Genomic DNA, 26,071 nt, shown 5'->3' with positions numbered 1-26,071 from the left:
TCCAATTAAGGACATCTAATGGGAAAGTTACACTTTCCCATGATGCCTGCTACAATAAATCCTTCTAATTATTAATGTATCCAGGCAAGTGACATCTCATTATTTTGGGTGACTTCACAAAACCATTTGACAGGAAATAATGATGACTCAACGCCAAACCTAAATTTAGAAGAATTTAAGCAGATCAGAGATTTTTCACTACCATAAAAATTTTTGATTCATATGGCTTAAACTAATATATACTCAGTTTGGAGGGTTTAGATGAGCTAAATTTCTTCCCACTGCAATGGGGATGCTGACTGCAATGGAGAAAACCACTAGTGTGTTTGGAGGCCTATGTGAGAACATGCCGTTCCTGTCACGTTTCCCTTCATTGAGCTTTCTGTACCCTGTTTCTACAGTAAATATATATTGTAAAGACTGGAGCAGAGAATGCACAAGAGCAATTTTAGATAATATTTAAAATTTTGTTTGCCACTCACTAGCCAGTATTATTTTGTGGGTTCTCCTTTCCCGTACGTAAACAGGGGGAAGCTTAGGTCCCCGCATCTGTTTCAGAGTGTTTTGTGACTTCACCCAGCTTCCCCCGGCGCTGTCAGTGCATCAGCTCACATGCAGCAATTGCGTTAAATGGGAGAGCGACTGCCAGAAACACTCAGGCAGTGGCATTAAGCAGTTATGTCAGCTCAGGTTGGCTCCTCAGCAGCCCTCTCCGACTAAACTCAGGGCCTCTGTTCAGGGTACAGCAAAATAAGACGTTGCAAATGCCTTATGAGACTGTGTCACCAGCCAAGACACTGCTGTGGCTGCCAGGTCAGCCAGCACCGGGTCAGCATGGCCTCCCCCCTGCTGCTGACCCACAGCACCTGGCTGAAGTGACCTGGCTTCCCCGGCCTCCTCCCTGCTCCTTGGGGCACACCCCAGGGCTGAGGGTCGCATCAGCTTTCTCCGGTGTATTTTGGAGACCCAATGTGTTTAAACTGCCCACCGCACTGGAGGGGAGGGTTTCATCCCCACTGGGAAACATGGGCGCTCCCCAAGGGCCATGGCACAGCAGCTGGCCCAGGCAAGGCAAGGTCAGGCAGGGAAGCCTGTTTGCTCCACAGCAGTTTGCTGAGGAAAGGGCCACACTGGCGGCCAGCTACCCCCCAGCTCGGGCCAGCTACCCCCCAGCTCGGGCCAGCTACCCCCCAGCTCGGCCAGCTACCCCCCAGCTCGGGCCCGCTACCCCCCCAGCTTGGGCCAGCTACTCCCCAGCTTGGGCCAGCTACCCCCCAGCTCGGGCCAGCTACTCCCCAGCTCGGGCCAGCTACTCCCCAGCTCGGGCCAGCTACCCCCCAGTTCAGGCCAGCTACCCCCCAGTTCGGGCCCACTACCCCTCATCTCGGCTCGTTTCTGATGGCGACTGCCGCGGCGCCAACGCTGAGTCGGCAGCGCCCCCTGGCGGGCGGTCGCCGTCATTGCGCTCATCCCGCCCGGGGCGGGGCCCGGGGCGGGGCCCGGGGCGGGGCCCGGGGCGGGGCCCGGGGCGGGGGCCGGGGCGGGGGCCGGGGCGGGGGCCGGGGCGGGGGCCGGGGCGGGGGCCGGGGCGGGGGCCGGGGCCGGCGGAGGCGTCGTGGGGCGGCCCGGCGCTGAGGGCGCCGCCGGTAATCTCATTTAATCTTTGATCATTATTATCACGGTGCTGCAGTGCGCTCTCTTGGAGCTTTCGCTGAGGGAACGTTAATTTCCGTGATTGTCAATAGCCATGAATAATTCAAGGCGCTGTCTGGGAGGCTGAGGTGCCCCTGATAAGGGTATCGAGAGATCAGAGGAGACTCAAACTTTTCGAAAGTGAAGGGGAAACTGTTAAACTAAATCTCTGACGCGCGGTCTGCCTGTACCGGCTGGAGCTCGTGTAGCAGTTTTCATCCAGAAAAAGCTCGAAACGCTGCATGCGCCCACCCTGGAGCGCGGCCGGAGTGCGTGGGGAGCTGGCAGCAGAGCGATGGATGGAATGGTGGGGTTGCACCCCACCTGTGTGGAGCTGCTGGAGAGCTGCCCGGTGGGCTTTTCCCAACATGTCAAGCTTTCCTTTCATGACATGAGGTCGGGGGGGACTGGGCAGCACAGCATCTGATGAAGCCTTTCATTATGGATCCGTGTTACGAAGGGACCTCAGGAGGTCTAGTGCTCTAGTCCAGCTCCCTGCTCAAGGCAGGGTCAGCCAAGAGGCAAGAGCAGTCTGCCCAGGGCTTCATCCTCTCAGGTCTTGAGGTCCTGAAGACTGGAGAATGCACAGCCCTGTGGGCAACCTGCTGTGCTGTTTGACCCTCTTCATGGTAAAAAAGCATCACTTAACATGCAGTCTTGTTTCAGTTTATGAGATTTGCCTCCAGTCCTCCCACCCTGCAACAGGGAGAAGAGCCTGGCTCCATAGTCTCGATTACTTCCCCACAGGAATCAGGAGGCTGCTGCTTTCACTAGCTGCATAGCTACCAGAAGGTCACACAAAGCGCTCTTTTCCCCATGCTGAACAAGCCCCACTTCCTCAGCCTCTCCTAACAGGGCAAGAGCTCCAGCCCCCAACCATTTTCATGCCCTTTGCTGAACTCACTCCAGTTTATCCATCCTTCCTACCCAAAACTGGATGCAGTTGGGGTCTAACAAGTGCTGAGGGGGGTTGTCACTCCTCTCAGCCTGAAGCTACTACAGCCTAGGATGTTGTTGGCCTTCTTTGCAGACACTCTATACTGCTGTCTTATGTCCACCAGGCTCCCCAAGTCCTTTTCCACAGAGCTGCTCCCTCACCACCCTGCCCGTACTGTTAATCAGTGCTCTTCCTTCCCAGGTGCAGGACTCAGCATTTGTCCGTGTTGAATTTTGTAAGGTTTCTGCTGGCCCATTCCCACACCTGGTGCACTGGACGGCAGCTCTGTCCTTGAGCATATCCACTGGTCCCCCAGTTTGGGATCACCTGCAAACTCAAGGAGCAAGCAATGCACCACCTCCTGCAGGTCATCGATAAAGACAGGACAGGTCCCAGGATAGACCATTGGGGTACTCCACCTACTACTGGCTGCCAGGTGAAGCATGAACCATTAACTACTACCATCTGAGCTTGATCATCCAACCAATTTTTTACCTGCCTAGTTGTCCACTCATCCAAACTGTGGTATTTCACCTTGGATATAAGAACACTGTGAGACACAGTGTTAAAAGCCTTGTTAAAGTCAAGCTGCTGTCCTTGCATCCACAAATCTAGACATCTTGTCATAGAGGGCAGTCAGGTTGGTCAGGCAGTTGGTAAATTCATGCTGACTCTTCCCAATCAGTTACTTCTCCCAGCTCTCATCATGAATCTTGGGGAAAAAAGCATGATCTAAAGCCTGGGGGATGGTGGTGTTCCTGTCTGGGCACCAACACACTTGCAAATGTTTTTATAGTGTTTTTACTTTCTCATTTCAAAACCCAGAAAATATTGAGCAGGTTAAAGAGCCATGCCCACGCTAATGCCAATGTTAATTCTTCCTGGAGCTTTCTGTTGTCAGTGTTGGTCACTGCACAACCAGCTAAGGATGAAATATTAGTAGCTGTCTGTTGCTGGAGGGAAACTGGCAGAAAATTGATTTACTCAACATCACACAACGTGTCTGTTGTCAAGGCAGGAGCAGAACTCAGGATGCACTCCCTCCTGGCCACATACTTATCCCCAAATTCATTACATGACAACTATTGCCAAGAACATACTCTTCCATTCAAACCCATGAGACAAATAAATACTTCTTCCATCCAGTGACCTCAGCCTGAGGTTTCATCACATTATAAATATACATGTCTAATTTACAAATTAAAAAGCTACACAATGGTGAATGATCTGGACTGCAACATGCATTTGGCTCTGATGATAAGCACAGGGAAAACAAGCTGATTGGAGAATATTAAAAATCCTAGGGTGGCATACTGAAAAAAGCAGGTACATGAACTGAAAACTGGCAAAAATAGTTTTATTGGAAATGGAAAGTAAAAATTTTTATTTGTTTATTTATGGGAAATTTTTAGATGTGGGTGGCTTTGATTTAAAATATGTATATATTATACACCTCTCATTCATATTTTTAAACTTTCTATGCAATTTTTAATTTGAAAATACAAAAAGCACAGGAGAGTGTCCTTCTTCTCTTTTTCCCTTCCTGAATCATCCTTGCTCCATCTAAGACACCACTGGTGTGTCTTTGCCAGAAGTCCCCTTAAAGGCAGAAAACAGAGAACCTAAGTTTTTCTGTGTCTGTGTGGAAGTACACCAGAAGGAATCTAGAGTAACATTGGGAACCATGTATAGAAGGTTGAAAATGGCATAACATGGATTCCCATCCTATCATCAGCTCTGGCCTCTGTATTTGCTTTTTCCTTGGCTTTTCCTGCCTGTGAGGAAGAAGCAAGTTGCAGCAGAAAGCCAAGAATGCTTTTGTGAAATGGCTGTGTGACCCTTCCTATACTGCAGGTTGTCTCCAGGAGACAAAGAAGGTGTTAGTCATGCTGTGCTTATGCAAAGTTCTTCCAAATTAATTTAAAATACACACATGTACATAATGGCTAACATATGACAAGGCTATTCCTAATTTCCACATAATAAACAGGCTAAATAAGTTGCTTAGTTTTGTTGTTATATCCAGCCAAGTCAGGGTTTCCTAGTGGGGTGGTTTTAAAGTTTTCTTTTGTCCTTTTTGACCCTCATCTCTATATATGAATTGTTCTTTGTGTTGCTTTGATCCAACAGAAAAGAAAGGCAATAAAAAGCAAGTCTGTTATTAACATTTGCAATACTTGTTTTATCAAATTATTACTTATCAGATTAGAGAGTGGCAGGGCCTTCCAAGGTGCTAAGCAATGGCACAGTGATTGCCAGCAGGGAGGTGAGCTCCAGCAGATTAAAGTGGTATCTAAAGCAACATGACAAACACATTCTTCAGGTACTTCAGGTACAGCCTACTTGCATACACATCGTGCTTGCATAGGAATGATGCAGTCCAACATGGTGTGTGGGATGCTCCATTTCTAGATTATCTCAGCCCAGTCTGTGTTCTAGTCACCTCCAGTTAAATCCAGAGTGGCTTGGATTTAGTGGATTTACACCAGTACAAATCAACCCAGTATTTGGCTCTCTAGTTCGTTACTTGTCCTGATTTCAGCTGCAATAGAGTAAAATTTCTTCTGAGTAGCTGGTGCAGTGCTGTGTTTTGGGTTTAGTATGAGAATAAACTGGTAACACATGGATGTTTTTAGTTGTTACTAATGTCTATACTAAGTCAAGGACTTTTCAGTTTCTCAGGCTCTGCCAGGGAGAAGGGTGATAGAGCACAGGAAATTGGGAGGGCACACAGCCAGCACAGCTGACCCAACTAGCCAAAGGGATATTCCATACCATGGGACGTCATGCTCAGTACAAAAACTGGGGGGACCTGGCCGAGGCCTGCTGATCACTGCTCAGGTACTGGCTGGAAACTGGTCAGTGGGTGGTGAGTAATTTTATTGTGCATCACTTGTTTGTTGGGTTTTTTTTCCTTTTGGATTTTTTTCCTCTCTCCCTCTCTCTCCTCATTACAATTGTTATTATTATTGCTGTTGTTATTATTATTAAAATAACCATATTTTATTTTATTTTAATTATTAAATTGTTCTTAACTCAACCCACAATTTTTATCTTTTTCCCAAATCTCCTCCCCATCCCTTTTGGAGAGGGGTGAGTGAGCGAGTGCAGCAACTTAGTTGCTGGCTGGGGTTAAACTGCGACACTTGTTCACTGGAAGGTACAAAGGGACATTTCTTTTTTGTTAGAACTTCTCAGCAAGCATACTTACCACAAGTCGAAAACCATAATTATGTTTAAGCAGTCCTATCGCAAAACCCAGCACATTTAGGAGCTGTCACAGGGCACTGCCTAATCCAAGAACACCACTGTCCTCTAAACTAAGCAACAAATGGACAACACTGACGTTGTAAGTCAACATCTTTGTCTGATTACCAAGGTTAACATTTCAGGATGCTTCAGAAGGTGCATCTCTCCTCAGGTGGAAGAAATAAGGAAGAGCTTGGCTGCAAGTAAGTATTGCTCTGTGAAAAACAGCACCTGGAGTGACTGGCTTCCCTCAGAGTTGGAGCCAGGTCTGCTGGCTGGCTGGCTGAATCAAACTACTAGTCAACATGACTCCACAGTCTGTTATCTGGATAAAATCCAGGAAAAGACCTGTGGCTACACTAATAAAAGGCATTCTATTATTGCAGGATTTGCTACCTGTTTCTAAATCTAATAACTTGTTTCCAAACTGTGCATTTGCTTGAATGAATTTGTTTTATTGTACTCATCAGTGTGGTGAGTGCCAAGAGTGATGTTAGGTCAACCTAGGAAACACAGGGTATTGCAGTCTTCACTATGCACTAGTTGGTTTTTTTTCTCAGAATATTCAGAGCCCATCAAAGTCTCAGCATTTTAAAATAGACTCACCCACTGCATGATGATGCTGGGCTTGCTTGAATGCTGACAACACAAAAAAAGTGTTGGCAAATTTTAGCTGGAACCTGTTCACTTACTTTTTCCAAGGAAGTAGAACGGGGACCCCAAAGTTGATGGATCACTGTGTAGGCTAAGAAGCAACAAAACACGCCTGAAGAATGGGAGCCATAGATACTGTTGACGTGCAACTAAAATGATGGATGCTTAGAATATAGCTGACCAACTACTATGAAGTTCACTGTAAGAGAATGTCCATAAACCACCAAGGGACTAGCAGAGGTGTATGCAGAACACCCATGGTGTTGTCTGAGGGGGACATGTAGATGACAAAATACCTTTACACGGCATTCCAAGAGATGTTGTATGATATGACTCCACAGGACTAGATGGGATGCAGCTACAAGTACTGAGGGAGCTGTCTAGTGTCATTGCAGGGCCACTCTCCATTGTCTTCGAGAGGTCATGGCAACTGGGCAAGGTTCCCGAGGACTGGAAGAAAGCATATTTCATACCTTAAAGAATGGCAAGAGGATCCAGGGAACTCAAACCAATCAGCTTCACCTTGACTGTGGAGAATGAGAAGGAGAAAATAATCCTGGAAATAATCTCCAAATATTTTAATACATTGCTTGGGAGTAGTCAGCATGGATTTACAAAGAGGGTATGTCGTCTGACCAACCTGATAACTCTTCTTGACTGTCTCAGTAGATGAGGGAAAAGCAACAGACATAGTCCTGGACAACCAGCTCTAGGTGGCCTGCTTGAGCAGGGAGGCTTTGGACAAGATGATGTCCAAAGGTCCCTTCCAGCCTCAGCCATTCTGTGAAATGAATCTGTGGCATTGTTAAGGACTACAGGTTGTGTGTGTGCCTGACATACACAATTAAAATGCTCAGCAGGAGAGAAGTGATACAATGTATTAGGAGCATTATAAACTGGAGCTGTATTTTGTATTCTGTGGCCCAGATGGCTGGAAAGGTAGACCTCTGCATACACCAGTTAATTACCAGCACAGATAATGATGCTTTCTGTTTGCTCCATGTCTGAGTAAAGGAATGTGAGCAATAGATTTTGAACCAAGTCTCTGATAAAAAGTGCGTGCTTTGGATCCAGGAGCTGCTGAAGAGAGTGAGTACCAGGGCATTCAGTATTAATTCTGAATATTCAAGAAACAGCCTAAAGGAGAGGCAGATCCTGGAAAGAAAAGCAGTAATCACAATCTAGTAAAAATACTATCTGTGCTTCTATCCCTAATTTTTTTCAATTTGTTTTCCTTTTATTCCCTCTTCCCCTTCTTAGGACAAACTGACAGCAGGGAGTGACTTGTAAAAGACATAAGAAATCTGTTGAGAGCAGCTGAAGTCAAGCCCATGGTGATCAAATCCATCGCACTTCGCTGGCTGCTCTCCGTACAAAGTGATTTTGTTCCGCAACTCAGCAAAACAGAAATCTCTGCTCCAGCTAATTGCAGGCCACCAATTCTGCGGTGTTACAAATCACTTAGGCTTACTAAAGAGAAGAACTCACAGCCACATACCAAGTAAATGCAGGAGCACAGAGTATTTTTAGATCATTTGTAAGAAGGTGTCTTTAATGGGTCTGTTTTTCTACATTCACACCCATTTATCCCCTTCAAGAACCCTGCTCCAGTACAGCACTAGCCACTCCACCAACAGCCAGATACGGCACTCCTCCTAAGACCAGACAGACCTATTTTGAGAGTGTTGTACATACGTACTGATGAGAACTGAGAGGAATAAGAAGCCAATTAAAATGCAATAGATGCACTGTGGGGAATATGGCAATCATACTTCAAAAATCTATTTGCTTTTGATTTTATGACTGCGTGTTAACTCCACTAAGTTTTAATGCACACTGGAATGCTGTGAATGACAAGTGGCAAAAAACGCTTTGAAACAATTCTTTGCTGTGACACTTTAAGGAGGACATTGCATTAACAGTTTATTTCAATAATAGAAACTTCTGAGAGACTGGAAATTAAGTATTTCAAATGAGCTTTAAATATAGCATAAGAAGTTTCGGATTTAATGGACAAAGGCTGTTCCCACTAAATGTACCCTCGTACTGCCAAGAGGGCTTTGAAAGAAAATAAAATCTAGAAGTGGCAAGTTTGAGGCTATTAGTGTCAAGAGTCAGACCAGCCAAGCAATTCTAAACTAAGATGCTCTTGGTATTAAAGAAATCCGTTTGCATGAATTTTTATGTTCCACTTCACTCTGGAAACCAAAGTTGTTCCCTTGAGAAGCTACCTGGCTTCTGAGGCATTTGCTGAAGCGCGACAAATAGTAGAGATGACTGCTTGAATAATTTCCAGATAGCAAAGTATCTTTATTTAAAATCTGATCTTGATTAACGCTCAAAGTGCAAGAAAAAAGAAAATTAAATTCAAAGAACCTTATAAAAGCTTCTTGTAAAATAACAGTACTCCTCAGCAAAATTAGACATCTTAGGGTTAAAACCCACAGATTGGTCAAGTCCATAATTCTAGACTGAGTAAGAACAAGAACTGTTTTTTGTAGTGTTTACTTCTTCTGCAAAACCCAGAAGGGATCACTTTTCATTATGAGGTAAGCAAATTTGCTAACAAAGATTTCACTTTAAACTAATAAGGAGGACACAGAAAATGAACAGCAAACGGGAAGCAGCTTTTCACCTTTGAATGTCTGTGACAAATCAGGACAGGCCAATGAAATGAGTGTCCCCATCTCTGAATGGTCTCTTTGTCCAAGTGACTGCAACAAAGAAACGGACCAGAACCTACACAGAGCACTCTGTCTGACACCCGCACACGTGCTGTGGATGCCTGAGGGCATGCAAGTGCCAGTGGGCATCTGGACAACTGCATCAAGCTTCTGGTCTGGTCTGGCCGGACACTGGCTGAGGCCCTGGTGACTGCTGGCCAGACCTCCACTGCCTACAGTGGAGTTTATACAGCCACCCATGTCAGCCCTTATACACAGACACATAAATGCAGGTGTCAGTCTCAACCTTACCTCTTCTCAGAGCCATAAAACCCAGCCACTGGTAAGCAACCCATTTTGTTTCTCCACTTACAATGGCAGCTAAATCGGGCAGAAGGCACAGACCACCTTGAAGAAGTGCGTGCAAAAGATATGAAGGGTTCCTAAACTCTAAACCTGTGTTCTTCCTATGTTAATAAAGCTAACCCTTCAGCCAGTGGCACTTGTTGATAGGACAGTCTGAGGAATCCTTTCTGCTGTTGTGTAGATGCAGAGCCCACACTTGTGCACCAGTAGGTCTCCTTTGACAGTGTTGTGTTTCATTTAAATCTCTTTGATGCTTGTTCTTGGATGCACTTTGGCTAACATTCCTAAATGTATATCATTATTTATCCTCAGTCACTATATAGCTTAGGAATTAGTAAATAAATAGATCAGCTAGAGGAACTAAAGCCTAACTCTTCCCCATCCTAGACCAACGTCTTGCGGGGCCACGCTCTGTAAACCTTGGATTATTTTCTGCACAGCGAGATAAAATTCAGAGGAACGAAGCACAGCCCTACATTGCCTTACAGTCTTGAGGTTAATAGTCTTCCGTGCAATGGTATACATGAATTTGAGCCCTCTTAGATCTTACAATGCATCTCTCAACCTTGCAGTGTTTTTCATGCTGACCTGTTGTTCAATATCTTATCGAAAAGGACCTTTAAAAAATATGAGTACCTTAAAAAAAAAGTGAGTACTTCTCCTTCCAAAGAATAAGGCACACAAGCTCTTAACAGAAACAGCTGAAGCCTTCTCACTTTGAGGTTTCCCTATTAGCAGGCTTAAGGTGATGTTTGGATTGCCACCTGTTGCATTAAAAGCACAAAACTGTACAGGGAAATTGTGCTGCCATAAGGCCCACAGGCACTAGGTAGGAGGTGAGATGTTTCAGCTCATTCCAGGGCAACTTACTCCCAGCTACACCGACAGGGGCTCCAAGGTGCCACTGCCTGGTTTTGGCTCAGAAGCAGCAACTGTTTCCTAGTGTTAATAAGAAGCTGCAACTATTTCTCTGCTGCATTTTGCAGTGTTTTAACCAAAACTGCCCACGTGCTTCTTCAGAAAAGGACAGGGCCATTAGCTTAATGCTATATGGTTTGCACCCAACATTTCTGTAGTCTGCCCTGCCACGTCATCTTTAGCAGCAACTCTTGAAAACTGTGAAAGCAGAAATCACGTATATTTACCCTAAAGCTGAAATTAATCCTGAAGCACAATTCTGCATAAGGAGTGATTTTCTTGGGCACAAGACAAGCCAGAAACATAGAATACCATCCTAAATGTTGAGTGTTGCAAGTCTGTTGACATATATGCACCAAAAAAGAAAAATGGAACAGAAACTATTTTGCATACAGCTACACTGTTAACACCTGAAATGCCAATAGCATGACCACCATGGATGTCAGGGTACCAACAGGCTCCGCTTGCCCTCATCAGCAAGCAAAAACCCTCTTTTTTTCTGCAAGAGCCCCTTGCAACCTCTTCTCCTCTTCCTCCTGGGGATTTAGCTACCTGTGTTCAAGGTCTGCTCTGATATGGCACAGCTGCATGCAGGACCTGGTGCAGCTCAGCTGCTCTGCTGTGTGCTGTCAGCAACCTGCAGCAGTACCACGGATGGCCAAACCAATAAAGCCATCACATTACCAGCTGATACACAGAGGCACACCTGAGGGACAGCAGGGCCATCACCACTTTCACTGGTGCTGTTATCTCTGCCTACACTACACCCACTTCTATACTTATTTTCGCTAAGTAGAGCAAGGAGGGTGGAAAAATGTAAAAGCTTTAATTCTGTACAGAAGTAATTACTGGAGATTCCTCTGCACTGGAGTTCCAAGATCTTCTTGACTTTACCAGCATCAGTACTCCTGGACTCACACTGAATTCAACCAGTGGTAAAGTTAAGCATTTGTGTCAGAGGTTTCTGATGACTTGTATTTTATTTGCTCAACAAAAATCTTATTTAGTAAGTAGTAATTATTCCCACTCATAATTACTGTAACTATGAGTTATAGTATTTCAAAATTATTTTCAAAAATCAAGTTATAATAATGTATTTTAAGGATTTGCTAGTGTTACCATTCAAAAAAATCCAGCCAGTATCAGTTAAATGGTTTTATTCTCAAAACAATCAGCAATATAAAATATTTTAACACTATTTCTGTTTAAATATTGGTGACAGATTATGCATTTCCTTAAATAAAGTGCTATTTTTACAAATAGGTGTTTCATATTTACTTTTACTGCTGTTGTAACCTCTTAATACTGAATAGATAGTGTATTTTGGTTAATGAAGAATGCAACATTACTTTTCCTTTATATTCCTTCTCATGAAACCATTACACCAGGGGTTCTCAAACTGCGGCCCGTGGGCTGGATACGGCCCCCCCAGGGTCCTCAATCTGGCCCTCGGTATTTACAGACCCCCCTGGCCAGGGACTGAGGGGGGAAACCCAGCAGCCGCAGATGGCTGCCTGCCACTGCATCCGCGCGCCGGCCCCCTGGTTAAACAGTTTGAGGACCCCTGCATTACACTTTCAATTTGGACTCCTTTATCTGTATCTAGTCAATAGAAGCATATTCCATTTATAGATTTCTCCATGTAGAAGCTCTCGTAATTTGTGGTGGTTTTCATGCCTTCTTCCATGCTTCTGTTGTTCTTTACTGTGCCCATGTAGGCCTCCTATGGGTTCTTCATCTATAGGCAAGAGCAGAATGAAAACATGAATCTTCTTATATAGTCATTCTTTCTTCATGCTCTTTTGACTTTGTTCTTCTCAAATCCAGACCACTGACACCTTGAACAATTCAACACTTAGGTTGAACTACAAAAACAATCTCTTTATTATTTTCCTTGATTCTTTGTAGGATTCAAATTCTAAGCACACTACTGCAGAAAGTCCTATACAGGTGTAGTTGGGAATAACTTCTCAAATTTTCATTTGTACACTCCTATTTACTCAGCCAGATGCTGAAGTTCACCATAAGAAAAACACCCCACTTTTTTCCAGTAGCTACCTTTTAGGAGAAAGAGCTTCTTGTGGTTTTATAGAGCAGCCATGTGCTGTAAAAGAAAAAAAAATAAAAATCTGAAAAACAGCAACCAGCAAGACTCACAGCTTTAAAGAAGTAATTCCACAACTAACAGAAACAGGCCCACATTTCCCAATACCATCATTATACCGGACTCCAACAATTTAACTCTGCAATTCATTTTTCTCATCTTAAGCCCTTCTCTGTATGCAGAAAGTATGAAAAGTCAAAGTCACGTGTGAAAAGGCCATCTACTGCCACAAACCTTTCTAGTATCTCTCCCTTCTCAATGTGTACCTTTCCAGCAAGTGACTACCTGAATTCTGTATGATTTTTATTTACAAGTCTGTATTGGTTTTGCTCCTATTTTTACTTCTGAAACTTTGTAACTCCCTTCTTTGGATAACTTCCATTTGCTATTATCTGAATCCCAAAGTGTAAAGTAAATATATAAACGACTCCCCACTCTTCCACTTTATTGTCCCATATTTTAAAATATCTACATAGGCACGTGTAAGTCTGTAATAATATGCAATATAATATCATACATAAAGCAAAACTGGAAGACCGCAATTTCTGCAAAGATTGAATGGCATAATTTTCTTTTTTCATCATAAGCATAGTTACTCTTCATTTCACTTGTACCTGGAAAATATTCAGTGTATTATTTTGGTATCTAAATCCTTTCTTTGTTCAGCACCACTGCCAGATGTTGGGGTGTTCTCTTTTCTTCCCACCTAAGAGAAGTGTTATGTTTAGGTGGGGAAGAGCAGCTGGATGTCTATAGCAATTGATGAAGCTCATCATTTTCTTTTAAGCGTTTTAATGAACTTGATATTAGAAGGTAAACTAAGCTAACTGCCAGTTAGCTTTACTTCCAACAAATCTTTCTTAGCTTTTTTCTCATAATGAGGTTAAAAGAAATGCCCTAGGAGAAAAAGATTGTGTCCTTCAGACTATTTTTCATGTAATTTTTGTAGAAAAGGGAAATTCTGTTACAAGCCCCAGACTTCGGCAAGGGAACGCCATGAACTGTTTCCATGTTTTAATCACAGATCTAAACCGTAACACTTCCTTACATATGTATTATAACTAGCACATGGGATTTTACTTTTACTCTTAGGGAAGAAATCATTTCAGTTGGTTTGCTCCCTTTCCCCCCCCCCCCCCCCCCCCCCAGAGTTTCATAGAATCCACATGAACTTTTTTCAGCTTTTCATTTCCGATTTGGCAAGTCTTTGTTGAGATACAGCTCTCTCTCCTTTGGTGTCAGTTCTTTCAATTAACCTGCAGACCACTGCCAGATCTGTTCCATCCATTAATTATCCACTTGATGACTGCATGCATATTGCCCTCCCCCCACCCCCTCCAAAACAAACCCCTAAACATTTAGCCCTGCCAATCAGGCATTCAAAAAAGTCTTGATTTTCTTTTTTAGCAGAATCATGTAAGCAAAAAAGTTCACCTCAAACTACAGACATAAACATTTCCTGTGGTGATATGATTTCCTAAATCCAGTTTCCTCAGAAATCAGGAATTCATGCTGCCACATTGAAGTTGGAATCCAGACAAAGGAGGAGCGTTTTGTTCCTCAGAGCAGTCATCTTGCCTCATGCCTTCATCGGCTGGTCATCTGCTCTAAATTCAAATGGTGAAGCAGCAAGCTAATTCTGGGTTTGTCTGACACAGTTCAATGGGTTATAAAGAAGTAGTATCTTCCTAGTAGTTTCTCTTACCAAGGACAGAGTGATTAGCATGCATTGGCAATTTTCCAAGCAGTATTTTTTCCCCTTGAAAACTACCAAAATGTCAAAAAACACACATAACATTCACTCTTGGAATGAATTAATTTTGGAAGAATTTTCTGAAGGTCACTGATTATTTTCCATCAAAAGAAAAGATGGAAGCAACACTCTCCACGCCAGTACTGTTTGCCTGTTCAGAACAGGGACAAGAACTATGGTGCCCCTGAATCCAATGGCTTACAGGTCCAGTAACCACTGGATTACTTATACAGTAGCTAGGGCAGTCATCTGCCTTACGCAGTTCAGGCAAGGACTGGACTACGGAGCTCCCAAAGCCTGACCTAGTATCAGTGGCATGGGCTGGGGAGGAAGCAGTCTCAGCATCCTTCTGCCAGAAAATAAATGTTATGTCAAAGCCTGTTATTTTTTCCACAAAGCAGAATCATCTCACTCCCAGCCCCAGGGATGACACAGCAACTGATGTACAAAGGAATCTTTATCCCAACAGTGAGCTTTATTATAATTGAAACAGCTCATCTGCCAAAACCCAACAAATACTCAGCAACTTTTCTACAAGTTCCTGTAGTGAGTATCTCAGTGAGTTCAAAAGCAATGACCTCAGCAGGAGATGCTGAACCAGAAGCTAGCTCAGGATACAAGCCAGCAATTGATTATGAACTGCCAAAAAAAAAAAATCAAGAAAAATGTAGTATCTTCCTTAAACAAGCCTTTTGTGTGAAATTAGTTGTAACATCAATCCTCTACTTCTGATGGCCTTGCTTTTTATTTTTTCTGCCTCCTGTTTTCCTTCAACTGCATTCCTTAGAAGTGTAAATGTAAATAATCACTGCAGATCTCTTTTCCATTCTAGGAACGCTCATCTAGATGGTTTTCTATTTCTGTTGCCTGCCATCTCATACCAGCTTTGACGAGCAGCAACAGCTCCTGACCCAGTGGCAGCAGGGGAGGGACTGAGCATGGGCAGTGTAGACTGGGGCATTTTCGGGCGATCTGAAGCTAAGTGGGCATTGGAGTGTCTAGAAGCTGTAGACATTCGCAGGCTTGGTGATGATAGTCAGCTTACAGACCTCCCACAATTACAAGCCACATTTCCAGAAAGTGAGGATTTAACTTCTTTTCCCCTGCTTTGTTGTTTCTGAGTCTTTGGATATATCCGGATTGTATTTCATTATCTTCTTTACATCCCTGTAGGCTGGAAACCTCATAAAAGCAGAGGTACGCTGGCAGCCACTCCATTTTAGCCACTGAGCTTTTAAAATGACTCAAAATATTGAGGAAATCACAGCAATAGGTGTGAAAACAGTGATACTGACACAGCTGGAAGAGCAGGATGTTTCTATAATCCTGTGAGCTACATCTAGCTTTCTAAAAGCATGAACTGGCTTTCTTGCTAATGGTATCCACACAGGCTCCTAGGGAGAGCTGTAGAGAAACCAGTGGTAGTAGACTATGCATACAGCACAAAAATTTCAGATATTACTTTTCAAACACATCACAGGAGTTAAGAGATACCATGATGCCAATCAATGATTAGACTGTAACAAGCTAGAAAAGTAAATTCACATCAGAAAAACTGATTGTATTCACCATGGAAAAGCTTGGGAAGGTTCCCATTTCAGAAGCCTTCTTTATGTGGGAGTCCAAGGTATCTTAACCTGAAGTATTGGTAAAAAAGGTTATGAATACACAAAGCAAACAGTAACAAATTGCTAAACCAGATGTTCTAGAGGAACACACGGATTAGGCAGTTGAACTGCTGAGTACAGAGCACAGATTCTTCTTTAAATTGCCACATAACTGAGAAATTATAACAATGATGCTAGGTTTTTTTAATGGTTCAAGAGGAGATCCAGGGAAACAAGACCAGTGAGATGGCCAGTAGTACCAGGCAGATTAGCATAAACTATACCACAGAATCTGAAATTTTGTGGAAAACAATCAAATAGGGATTTGAAGTGTCTTGCCTCACCAACCTACTGGAATTCCTTGAAGGTGACAAGAGTCTTGTAGATAAAAGAGGTCCACCTGATGCCTGGATTTTTGCAAGGCATTTCACAAGGTCCAAGGTTGGGTCTTAAGACAATAAGGAACCAACAGGGTAAAAAGAAAATTTCTTGTGTGGATAAATAATCAGTTAGGAAGGCACAGAATGTAAGGTGGGAGTAAACAGTGATTTTTTTCACAGCAGAGAAATTCACCACTAGCATTTCACAGGGATCTGCATGAGGACTCAGTATGCGATTTTGAAAGGGCATATAGACTGAAGTGACAAACTTTCCTATGTTATCCATGTAAATAAAAAGAAAGGCAAACAGATGACTGGCAAAAGGACTTCATGAGACATCAGTGCCCAAACAATAAGATGACAGACAAAATCTGATGAAGATAAATATGAAGGCAGGCATATGGGTAAAATGATGTATGAGTGGTTATCTAAAACGACAGGCTCTGAGCTCAGACTCAACAGATGAGCTGGGTTATAAGTAGCTCCAATTAATATGAATTCAGACTCGTTATAGCCAAAAAAGCAGAGGACTAGAAATAACTAGGAAAGGGCAAGTGAACTTGAAGTAAAGAACACAACTAAAAAACAAACACCACTGTCATGTGTAAATCTACAGTATGCCTACCTCTTGAATATCGTATTCTAGGCTGCTATCTACAAGTCAGAAAAAATACAGTAGAAAAGGGGTCAGAAAAACTATGGTATAAGGAATGATGAAGCAGCCGGTAAGTCTTCCATCTGGAAAAAATATGAATGAAGAAGAGTATCACAGATATCTGTAAAATCACCAGTGGCATGGAGGCAGTGAAGAGGGCACAACTGTCCACTGTATCTTCTGATCCAGCAGGATGAAGCAAAAGAGTCAGGACATGGCAAGTTCACAGCAAATGAAAGCAAGGAGCTCTTCACACCATTGTCAAATGAGACTGGATGAAAAAGCTGAACACAACTGCACGGACCTTGGATCTGACTTGGTACAGCTGCTCTTACATTCTAAAATACTACATATTCCTGGAAATTACTTCAAGTTCCAGAGACTGCATAAGGGTCCCACTGCTACTTTTTACAATAAAAAGCAGCTTACCTGGTGTAGAAACTTCTTTTACCTACATGTTCTCTTCCTCTTCCTTCTCAGTTAGTGCTTCTGTTGCTGTTTCACAGCCAAATTTATTTCAGGGAGCTCTCACACACAAAAACTGAAAAGCTACATCTCTGATGGCAACCTCTTTGAAGCATCTTGTCAACTGGTCAGCAGGAGCAACTGTTGCCTCCATTCTTACCAAAGGATGTTCTCCCCAAATCTGTGCCACCATTACTGTCCTCTGCAGTCTTAAAGACACTTTAAGTTCAGCCGTTAGGCTAAGCAAGTTGCTTGGAGTCACGTTACATCCGTATGCTGCTTCAGTTCTTGAGTAATTCCAGTTCACTGCACCATGTTATCAAATCCCAAATAGCAGCTTCTGCTCACCTAGCAGTACCTACAGAAGAGGCTCTTCAAGTTGGGGATGTTATCAAAAGACATCCAGAAGTTTCTACACATACTGATTACTCTGAGAATGGGAAGTAAGCTGCACAATGCATACAGTGACACCTGATAGCGGCTTTCAACCAAGCACACTACACAGAATACAGGAAATATCCCACACCAACTAACCAACCCAGCAACATCCAGTTTTCCCCAAGACAGTAGTAGGACTACAGATAGCACCTGCTTTCACGTATCTAGAGATATTCAGCTGACTGAGATTGAAACAGCTAGGACTTGCCATTGTTAAGGCCTCCTAAAGCATATAATAGCTGAAATATTATTTAACATAATCACTACACAAATGAAAGGATTTTGTGAGTGGATGCAAGCAGCAAAATAAGCAACTGAAGGAGAGTAAGAGGCACTTTAACATGGTGAATTTCTTGAGGCGATTCAATGGCTTTCATGTTCCTCTTAAAACTTGGATCCAGAAATACACACATGAATATGTTTTGCCCTATTCCTTAACCTTGAGTAACAGATGCATATCTGCTTTCGGCTCCGGGGGCTGGCAGGACAGAGATTTGCAACTTTTATATCTAGGGGTGACTATAGTAAATGTATTCATTTGTTACAGGTCAGCAACACCTTTCTGTACATTTTGGTTATAGATAGTATACTTTGAAAAGCATTTCCTCCAGCAATGGCTAGCAGTTAACACTGGTGGCTAGAACAGATGTATTCCAAAGAAACTGACCATAGACAACCATATAAAAATACTACCTATACAAAATAATTAAATGCATAGATAGATAAATACACAATAAACACAGCTATCTAAGCCAGTATACTAAACTGTAAACCTTGAATATACTTAATCTACTTGATCACACTCAAGAAAATTGTATCCTATAATGAGCATGCAAAAGTAAATGATGTATGATACAGAAAAGCACCTCTCGCTGCTATATATACACACTAAAACCAGTACTCTATACTATAGTTTGCTATACTTACACCCGTTTTCTGTGTTTAGTAATGCATAACAAAAAATCTTATGCGTATCTCAGGTAGTACTGAAGTGTGTACAGAACTCTTACAGATATCTCTACCTTGTTACCTTGAAATCTTCTCTACAGTCTCAGCAAAAGACACAAACATTGCCCAGATTACTACAACCATTAACCCAGAAAGCAGTTAACCAGCTTATTTGTCACATTCTGTCTTCTAGCCAGTATTACTTTTAAAGTATTCAAACATTTTTTCAATTAATTTCAGGTGCTACTTACACTGGGAATGACCTGGAGGTCGTGTGTTACTAACACTACTTTCAAAGGAAGAGTGGAAGTTGTGTATAGTTTCTTGTAAAATCTGTCTCTCTCGTCCCTGTAAAAGCACAATAAATTAAAAGACAGTATTTTTAAATTTGTGTTTAAAAAATGAATTTATTAAGAATTCAAAAAAAGAATGTGTAAATATGCGTGTCTATGCCCAGTCATAGTGTACTATTACGAATAGTAACAAATCCTTACCTTTCAAATACGCAGAAAACCTTTTAGTAATCTTTTCCTGAAACTACCAGACAGCAATAGAAACATTTTCATTATTTTCTTCACAGCTTTACAGCATGGAGCGTATCCACCTCCCCTCATTTTTAGCCTTGCTGCTAACATCATTTGCTGCTGCTGATCTTAACTTGGGGAAATTATGTTTTATTTATCCAAGCTTCCATTATTAGAGAGAGAATGGACCTCAAAACTGAAAAAGCAGCTGAAAGGTGTCAGCAGGCCTAATTAAAGAGATGCTCCAGTCTACAATCCCTCTGACAGGAACACTGCTTACTGTATGCCATTATTAGCAAATTTATGTCAATATAAAATAAAAAGACAATGAAAGTGTAAGGAATGAGAGAAGTGCTATTTACTTAATTGCAGAGAAATGAAGAACTGTTAGGCAAAACAGAGGAGGCCTTTCCTTTTACATTATGTCCTCTAGCTGGGCTATAGAAGCCAGATGATTCTTTTTAGCATCGCTGAAATCAATATTCAGTAACTGCAGTATTGCCAGTGTTTATGTTACCAGTAGTTTCTGATAAAATTTCCAATACTTTGTAAAAGAACTGTACGGTCCCTGAACTAGGAAAGAGTTAATGAAAGAACAGGGAGTACCACACAGGAAGATATTTTTCACTAAACAAATACATTGAACATTTTGTTTGGGAAACATTCATTTGGCTTTTCCAGCTAACATCTGCAACTGAATTTTGAAATGTATGTTGAATTAACAATATAAGCAAACCTTGAATTAATTTACTAAGTACAGTACTTCAAAATGTACCTTTCCTGCATTCAGTTCAGAAATAGCTGCCAAAATTTGCTGCCTTGATCCATCAGTTTTAATACCTAGCTCTTTCAGATCACCATCAGTAAGTGTAAGAAAGGCTTCCATATCCACCTGCACATAAAAAAAAAAACAAAAACCAAAAAACAAGACAAGACAAATTTACCTAGGCAAAATATTCACTATAACAGGTTAAAAGTGGTTTGGTTTTTTTTTAATTGTACAGACTTACTGTAAATATTGTGCACACAAAATTTTTGAATGAATTAGCAGCACCAAATTGTATCCACTTTACCATTCTATTGTCAGGTTTTAAATTCAATTAATTATCATAGCATATTTGAAATATTAATAGATTTTAGATTCTTCTTCCGAAAAGCTCTATCAATTCAAAACATATCCTCTCCACAAAAATTCCTCTACTTACAGTAGCAGCTAGATGAACAAGCCTAAGATTTCTCACTTTTCACCACTCCGTGCTGCGCTCCCCCCCACTCCCCCACAAGTACTTTTGGCATTTCAGAATATTTTGTGTAGTGTTCCAGTGTCTCCTGAGGAAAACCTAGGGTTTGTTCATATATCAGTTCTTACTATATCAACACATCCATAAAGCTGTGCTAAGAACAAACATCTAAAACTTTTTATATACATACAACCTTCACACACAGAGCATGTTAATTTCTACCTTGATGCTCCCTTGCCTGTCATGTAGGGGAACAATAACAAGCCCAGTGTATTGTGATGCAGCTAAATAATCTGTGCTCATGTGCTGAACCCTGAACTCTGCAGCACTGTGAATTTATTGCATGTCCATTCACTCCCTCTGTCCTTAGTCAAACAAATATACAATTATTACTCATACCTGGTAACAACTTAAACATTGTATTTAATTTTACTTATTTTCAGCAACGTTTCCTTTCATTGCATCCTACAGGCAAGTCACTGTCACAGGCCTCATCTACAATGATGCTTAGGTTCCCCAATTTCTCCTGTTGCTTATTCACAGTGGATAAAGAAGAGAAAGGAGCTATCTCGGTGACTCACACCCTGCTTTCTCCATCTGCAAATGAAGCTCCAGCTGTGATTCCAGGGATGATACAGTATGTCCTATAAACTGTTCAGCCACATTGGATATAGAAATACAAATAAAAAGCAGAGTGTAAAAACAGAGGGGGAAACTAGCTATATTAAAATTGTAGGTTCAGTGTACAAAGCACTGATACTTGCAGTACCCTGGAGAATGCGACAAATACTGTTTGGTCCATGTTTCAACATCCTCTCTGCAACCAAAAATGGTTGTAAAACTTTATTCTGGACCACAAATCTGATGCAATGTGTGTCACACCCTACTTCTTCTAAAACAGTAAAAGGATAAATGTTTTTAAAAGACATACCTCTTGTTCCTCGAAAATAGGTTGATATTTCTCAAGGGACAATTTTTTAAGGATGCCAGTCAGCTCATCTGTAATAATAGAGAAGAAAACACACACACACATCCCCATGGATCAGGGAAAATTTTAGTGATTTTTAGTTAACTTTATTTTAGTTAACTGCCAAAAATATATATTAAAACATACATTCCACACTATAAAATATGGTAAGAAAAACCCAATCACATTTACTCTGCATCAGAAATTACAACACTGGCTTGCTCATTGTGTTCTCACCTATTTCCACATGCTATAATTCTATGTAATCTTACCTTGCTAGGATAAAATCTTTCTCTTGTATTGCCCTTTCTTCCTCATTAAAAGGATCTTAAAAAACCCAAACCACTAAGGACAATTTAGGCACTTCAATGCCTATAATGCAGGTGCTCAGCCCCAGATGGCTGCCCCAGAGCGTGCAGGTTAGACAGCAAAACTCTTCAAGGAGGCAATGAACTGAATGGTGTATTTCCCTGTCATGATCCAGTAAGGCAAAGTGTAGAGGCAAGGAACCACCCAGCTGCTCATTCAAAACACTGATACAAGGGTATATCTGAACCTCCCTTCCGTAAGTGCCCGACATCCAGGCATCTTGAACACAGATAGCTGAGCTAAGATAAAACCTGAGCAGAATTCAAAGTTTCATAAGCTTACCCTCCAAGGCTAACAGCACTGGATACTGGGATTCCTCTCAAAGTCTCATGAAATTAAAAGTTTGAGGACCTGATAATGACTCTTCCCACACATTTAAAATGTGATGAGCCAGTTAGAAAAGTTAAGCGCAGTTTTAGAATAACCCACCATCACCTCTTTACTACACCCTACCTCTCTCAACTAAGAATTTGTTTATTTTTATTGCTTTGCTGTCACAAGAGACTAATTTTTTTTCCCCAGAAGTACCAAAGTGGTCAGTTAAACTAAGGAGTCAAAGTCAAAGTGAAGAATATGAATGATTGTATTACACAACCAAACTGTATTTAATATTCCCGATATAAATTATTTTTCTTTGTAAAGACATCACTATACCATTCCCAAATATACTTTGCTTTTATTTCACTTGTCTTCTGACTGTCCCTTTTTTTCCATCATCAGTAGAAATGTGAAAGAGAACCTCACCCTAAGCTTCTCAAAAGACATCAAAATATCTTGAGACGGACACACTTTTCTATGCACTATTCTGGAAGCCTCCTTTACACAGAAGAGCCCACAGAAAACTGAAGTGAAAAATTCTAGTTGAGCCTTATTTTCTGGTAGGGTTTGGGGCTTTTACCTCTAGGACAATTAAATTGGTATGATTAACATGGTATGTGAAGGTTGGCATGGTTTCAGGCTAGATGCTGTAGTACCCTAATTCAGGTTAATCCATGGCAAAAGGTAACCAGCTTCAAAAACATAGCACGAGAACTTTACCATGCAGTTTGATGAAAAATATCATCTTACAGAAAGAAAACGCAAGTTTCCTCAGAAGCCCTTAGATACATTATTACCCTTTTTTTCTTCTAGGTCGTTAATTAGAGTTCTCATTTTTCATCACACTAATGTGCTTAAATTACAGGTTGTGATACGGGAAGAAACTTTCAGGGTCTGAACCCAGAGCCTTGCTGTCATAAACAACTGTAACATCTATCACTTTTCACACACAGAAACAACGCTTACAGCTGTAGACCTTTCATGTTTTCCTCTTTTCCTCTTTCAGTTCCTGCCTTATACGTTTAAGTTTAAACAAAACCTGAAACCTTTCAGTTTTACAACTCATGCATAACATATTGTTTTCCCTTTGCTTTTTCACTAAGTCTTTCTTTTGCTCTACTTGTATCTTGCCTCTTACCTATATCCCTGGAGAAAGCAAGGGTTCTCACAGCTCTTATGACTTCTGCCACATTACTTCTATTTAGCACGTCTTTTGTACTACTCTGTAGTAATAAGGTAAGATTACCTTTCTCCAAGTTTTCAGAGCCTCCTCCTTTTACTCGCACATGGTTTCGTCTTTCATGATTCTCTACATCACTGGTTCTCAAAATAGGGACAAGCTGTTGTTGATGGTCCACCAAGTGGTTGCCTAAAAAGAAACCATTCACACTTCTGAGCCCTGCTGCCTACTGTTCCTTCACAGCAATATTCAATGCAAATAATTTTCTAATTCAATTTAAACTTACTTGGAAGAAAAAGAAAAGTTAACATCACTTATTCTTCTGATTACTGCTGGGCCTATGAGCATTTGTACTGTTGTTGATGAATCAAATCACAGTAAGAGAAGGCCTTGGAAGTAAATGACCACTTAAGTACAAAAGCTTACAAGCACAAAGAACGCAGAACTACTTAGGCTTCTGACAATCTAGCTGTCCGCTACAGAGGAAACTCACTGTATCATGGCACATGGTGCAGTCACAGTCTGGCTTTACCAGGTAACATTAGAACAGCTAATAGGTTGGGGAATTAGTCTTGTTATCCAACAGTAAGTTCTCTTGCCTTTTATTTCTAAACAAACAACTCATCAAAGTATGAAAATATGTTATCAAGCCGTTACTATAAAACGGCACTAACTAAAATGCAAAAGGATTTTCTCCAGCAGTCAGTAAAGTATGTTACAGCTAAGCCATAAGAGGACAGAGAACAGGTCAAGTACCAGCCCTCTTTAGTGTTGAATGGAAGTACAGTGTCAATGGACAAAGTCAGCACAAATGAAAACAAAACAAAATCAATACGGACACTTCAAAAAAACCAAAAATAGTACAAAGTGCATCTTGCAGAAACCACATAAAAAGTACCTCCATCTCTTATTTAAAAGATTCTGAGTCATGGGGGTTTTTCACTTTTTTTGAGATGTTTACAGTAGAAAATAAAGAACTGATAACCAGTTTCCAATGCAGTAAAATGACTTTTTTAAATAAAGTGCTCTAATTTAGACCCAAAAGTTCGATTTAAAAGGTATAACCTTATTAGAAGAGGAATAACATTATTATCCTTTCTTATAACCTAAAGTTAAAATTATGGTCAAAATAAGACTGTTTTTGCAATTCTAAAAAATATATGTGATACAGCTCTTAAAAATCAATTGCATGTAGCTATGACTTGCTATGAATCAAAACTGTATTTCTGTAATGATGTGCTTCAGTACATTTATTACAAAAAAACAAACAAACATACAAACATTTTCAATCTGGAAAAAGTGTATTTTCTACTCTCAGCGAAGGGTGAAAAGCAGAATTTAAGACAGAAAGGAAAGGAAGGAGGCCACATAAGAGCGGTCTACATACATGTTCTATGCTTGCTTTGAGATGACTGACCTCCCTCTAAATGAAAGGGATCACAGCAAAACAGCCAGTTACTACAGGAATGCCAATCTCTCAGTAAGAAACACTGAAATATTTTTTCTAGAAAGAAAGACAGCTTTCACTTTCATGCAGATACACACTAATCCAGTACAGTTTAAACACTCTGTGCTCTTGACTGATTAATCTCCTATAATTACAGTGACCTACTCACCGTCTTCTGTAATAGTACCACTGCTGGAATCATTGCTCTTGGCCTGTCTGTGAGAAGAAAAGAGTGAGGACTCTGTGTTGTGAACCTTAGGAGACTGGGAGGGCGATGGGGAAGGTGTGAGAGTTGGAGATGTGCTTTTAGACGTAGATGAAGTCCCAGATGGAGGTCTTTTGTTCATCTCCATTTTTTGCTGTAGTTAATGATACAATAATTTCAGTTTTAAAAAAAAGTATTTCTCTATATATAATGCTTCAGTATTACTTAAGTTGCATACCATCTCTGCAAAGCACGCAGTCACCACTACAAGCTTCTGCTTGATTCATAGTGAAATAATTGGAGCCATACTGATTTACCCCAGGTGACAGTCTGTCCCTTCAAATTCATCAAGAAAAAGACATTTCTCATGGCTGTAATTTCGGAATAAGAAAATTATTTCTTATAAAGCAATGCTATATACAAGCACTACAATTATTCTTTTTATAAAAGATGAAATTACTTTTGAGCCTGAAAACAGATCTTTTTTATTCAGAGATTTAATTAAATAAATGAAGCCTCAATTAAAGCAGTTCAAAGTGTATCAAATTCTAATTTAAAGTAGCACTTCATGCTACCAGAAGTTTTGGGTACAATTAAAACCCCTGCTGCACTGGCATGAAAGTTTCCAGTCAACAGTTAAACTTGTTATTATGTAACAGGAGTTAAATTATTCAAAATTTATTAAATATTTTGCAACTAATACATTTGGAGGCATGGAAAACGGGAAAACAGATGAATTAGAAAGAGGAGTAAGAAAATGTATGTATGTAAACGAGTCTTTTCTAAAAAAGTTAATGTATCTCTTATCTCCTAAATTCCTCAATATACTTATCACTTCACACATTTCAATGTTTGCATTATATGATCTAAGAAGTCATCTTAGGTGATCTTTTCCTGGATTCCTGAATTCAGAGTTTAACTTTAAATACCTTTTGTCAGTCCAGCTGCTACCAGAAAAACATAAGAAGAAAAATTGATCTGGATAACAGGG

General features: G+C 41.1%; 1 protein-coding gene across 5 annotated transcripts in view; it reads right to left on the bottom strand.

Annotated features, from left to right (window-relative positions):
- Nucleotides 1-11,619: 11,619 nt before the first annotated feature.
- Nucleotides 11,620-26,071, bottom strand: part of ANKS6 (ankyrin repeat and sterile alpha motif domain containing 6) — a 38,576-nt gene continuing 24,124 nt past the window's right edge. The window contains exons 12-20 of one of the 5 annotated variants that reach the window (XR_008746507.1): nt 25,045-25,234; nt 23,495-23,617; nt 21,526-21,593; nt 20,129-20,245; nt 19,081-19,177; nt 16,292-17,801; nt 15,906-15,973; nt 12,538-12,583; nt 11,620-12,217 (exon numbers count right to left, since the gene is read on the bottom strand). Coding sequence is in view for 1 of the 5 variants with exons in the window: in XM_055799981.1 (XP_055655956.1) it covers nt 12,214-12,217; nt 12,538-12,583; nt 19,081-19,177; nt 20,129-20,245; nt 21,526-21,593; nt 23,495-23,617; nt 25,045-25,234 (645 nt within the window). In the remaining 4 variants the exon portion in view is untranslated. Of the gene's footprint in view, nt 12,584-15,905; nt 15,974-16,291; nt 17,802-19,080; nt 19,178-20,128; nt 20,246-21,525; nt 21,594-23,494; nt 23,618-25,044; nt 25,235-26,071 lie in introns of all 5 variants that reach the window. The other 4 variants (XR_008746506.1, XR_008746509.1, XR_008746508.1 and 1 more) reach the window with 4 other exon arrangements.

The sequence above is a fragment of the Falco peregrinus genome, chromosome 3, assembly GCF_023634155.1.
Source record: "Falco peregrinus isolate bFalPer1 chromosome 3, bFalPer1.pri, whole genome shotgun sequence".
NCBI lineage: Eukaryota > Metazoa > Chordata > Aves > Falconiformes > Falconidae > Falco > Falco peregrinus.
This window is presented reverse-complemented; position numbering and strand designations above follow the sequence as displayed.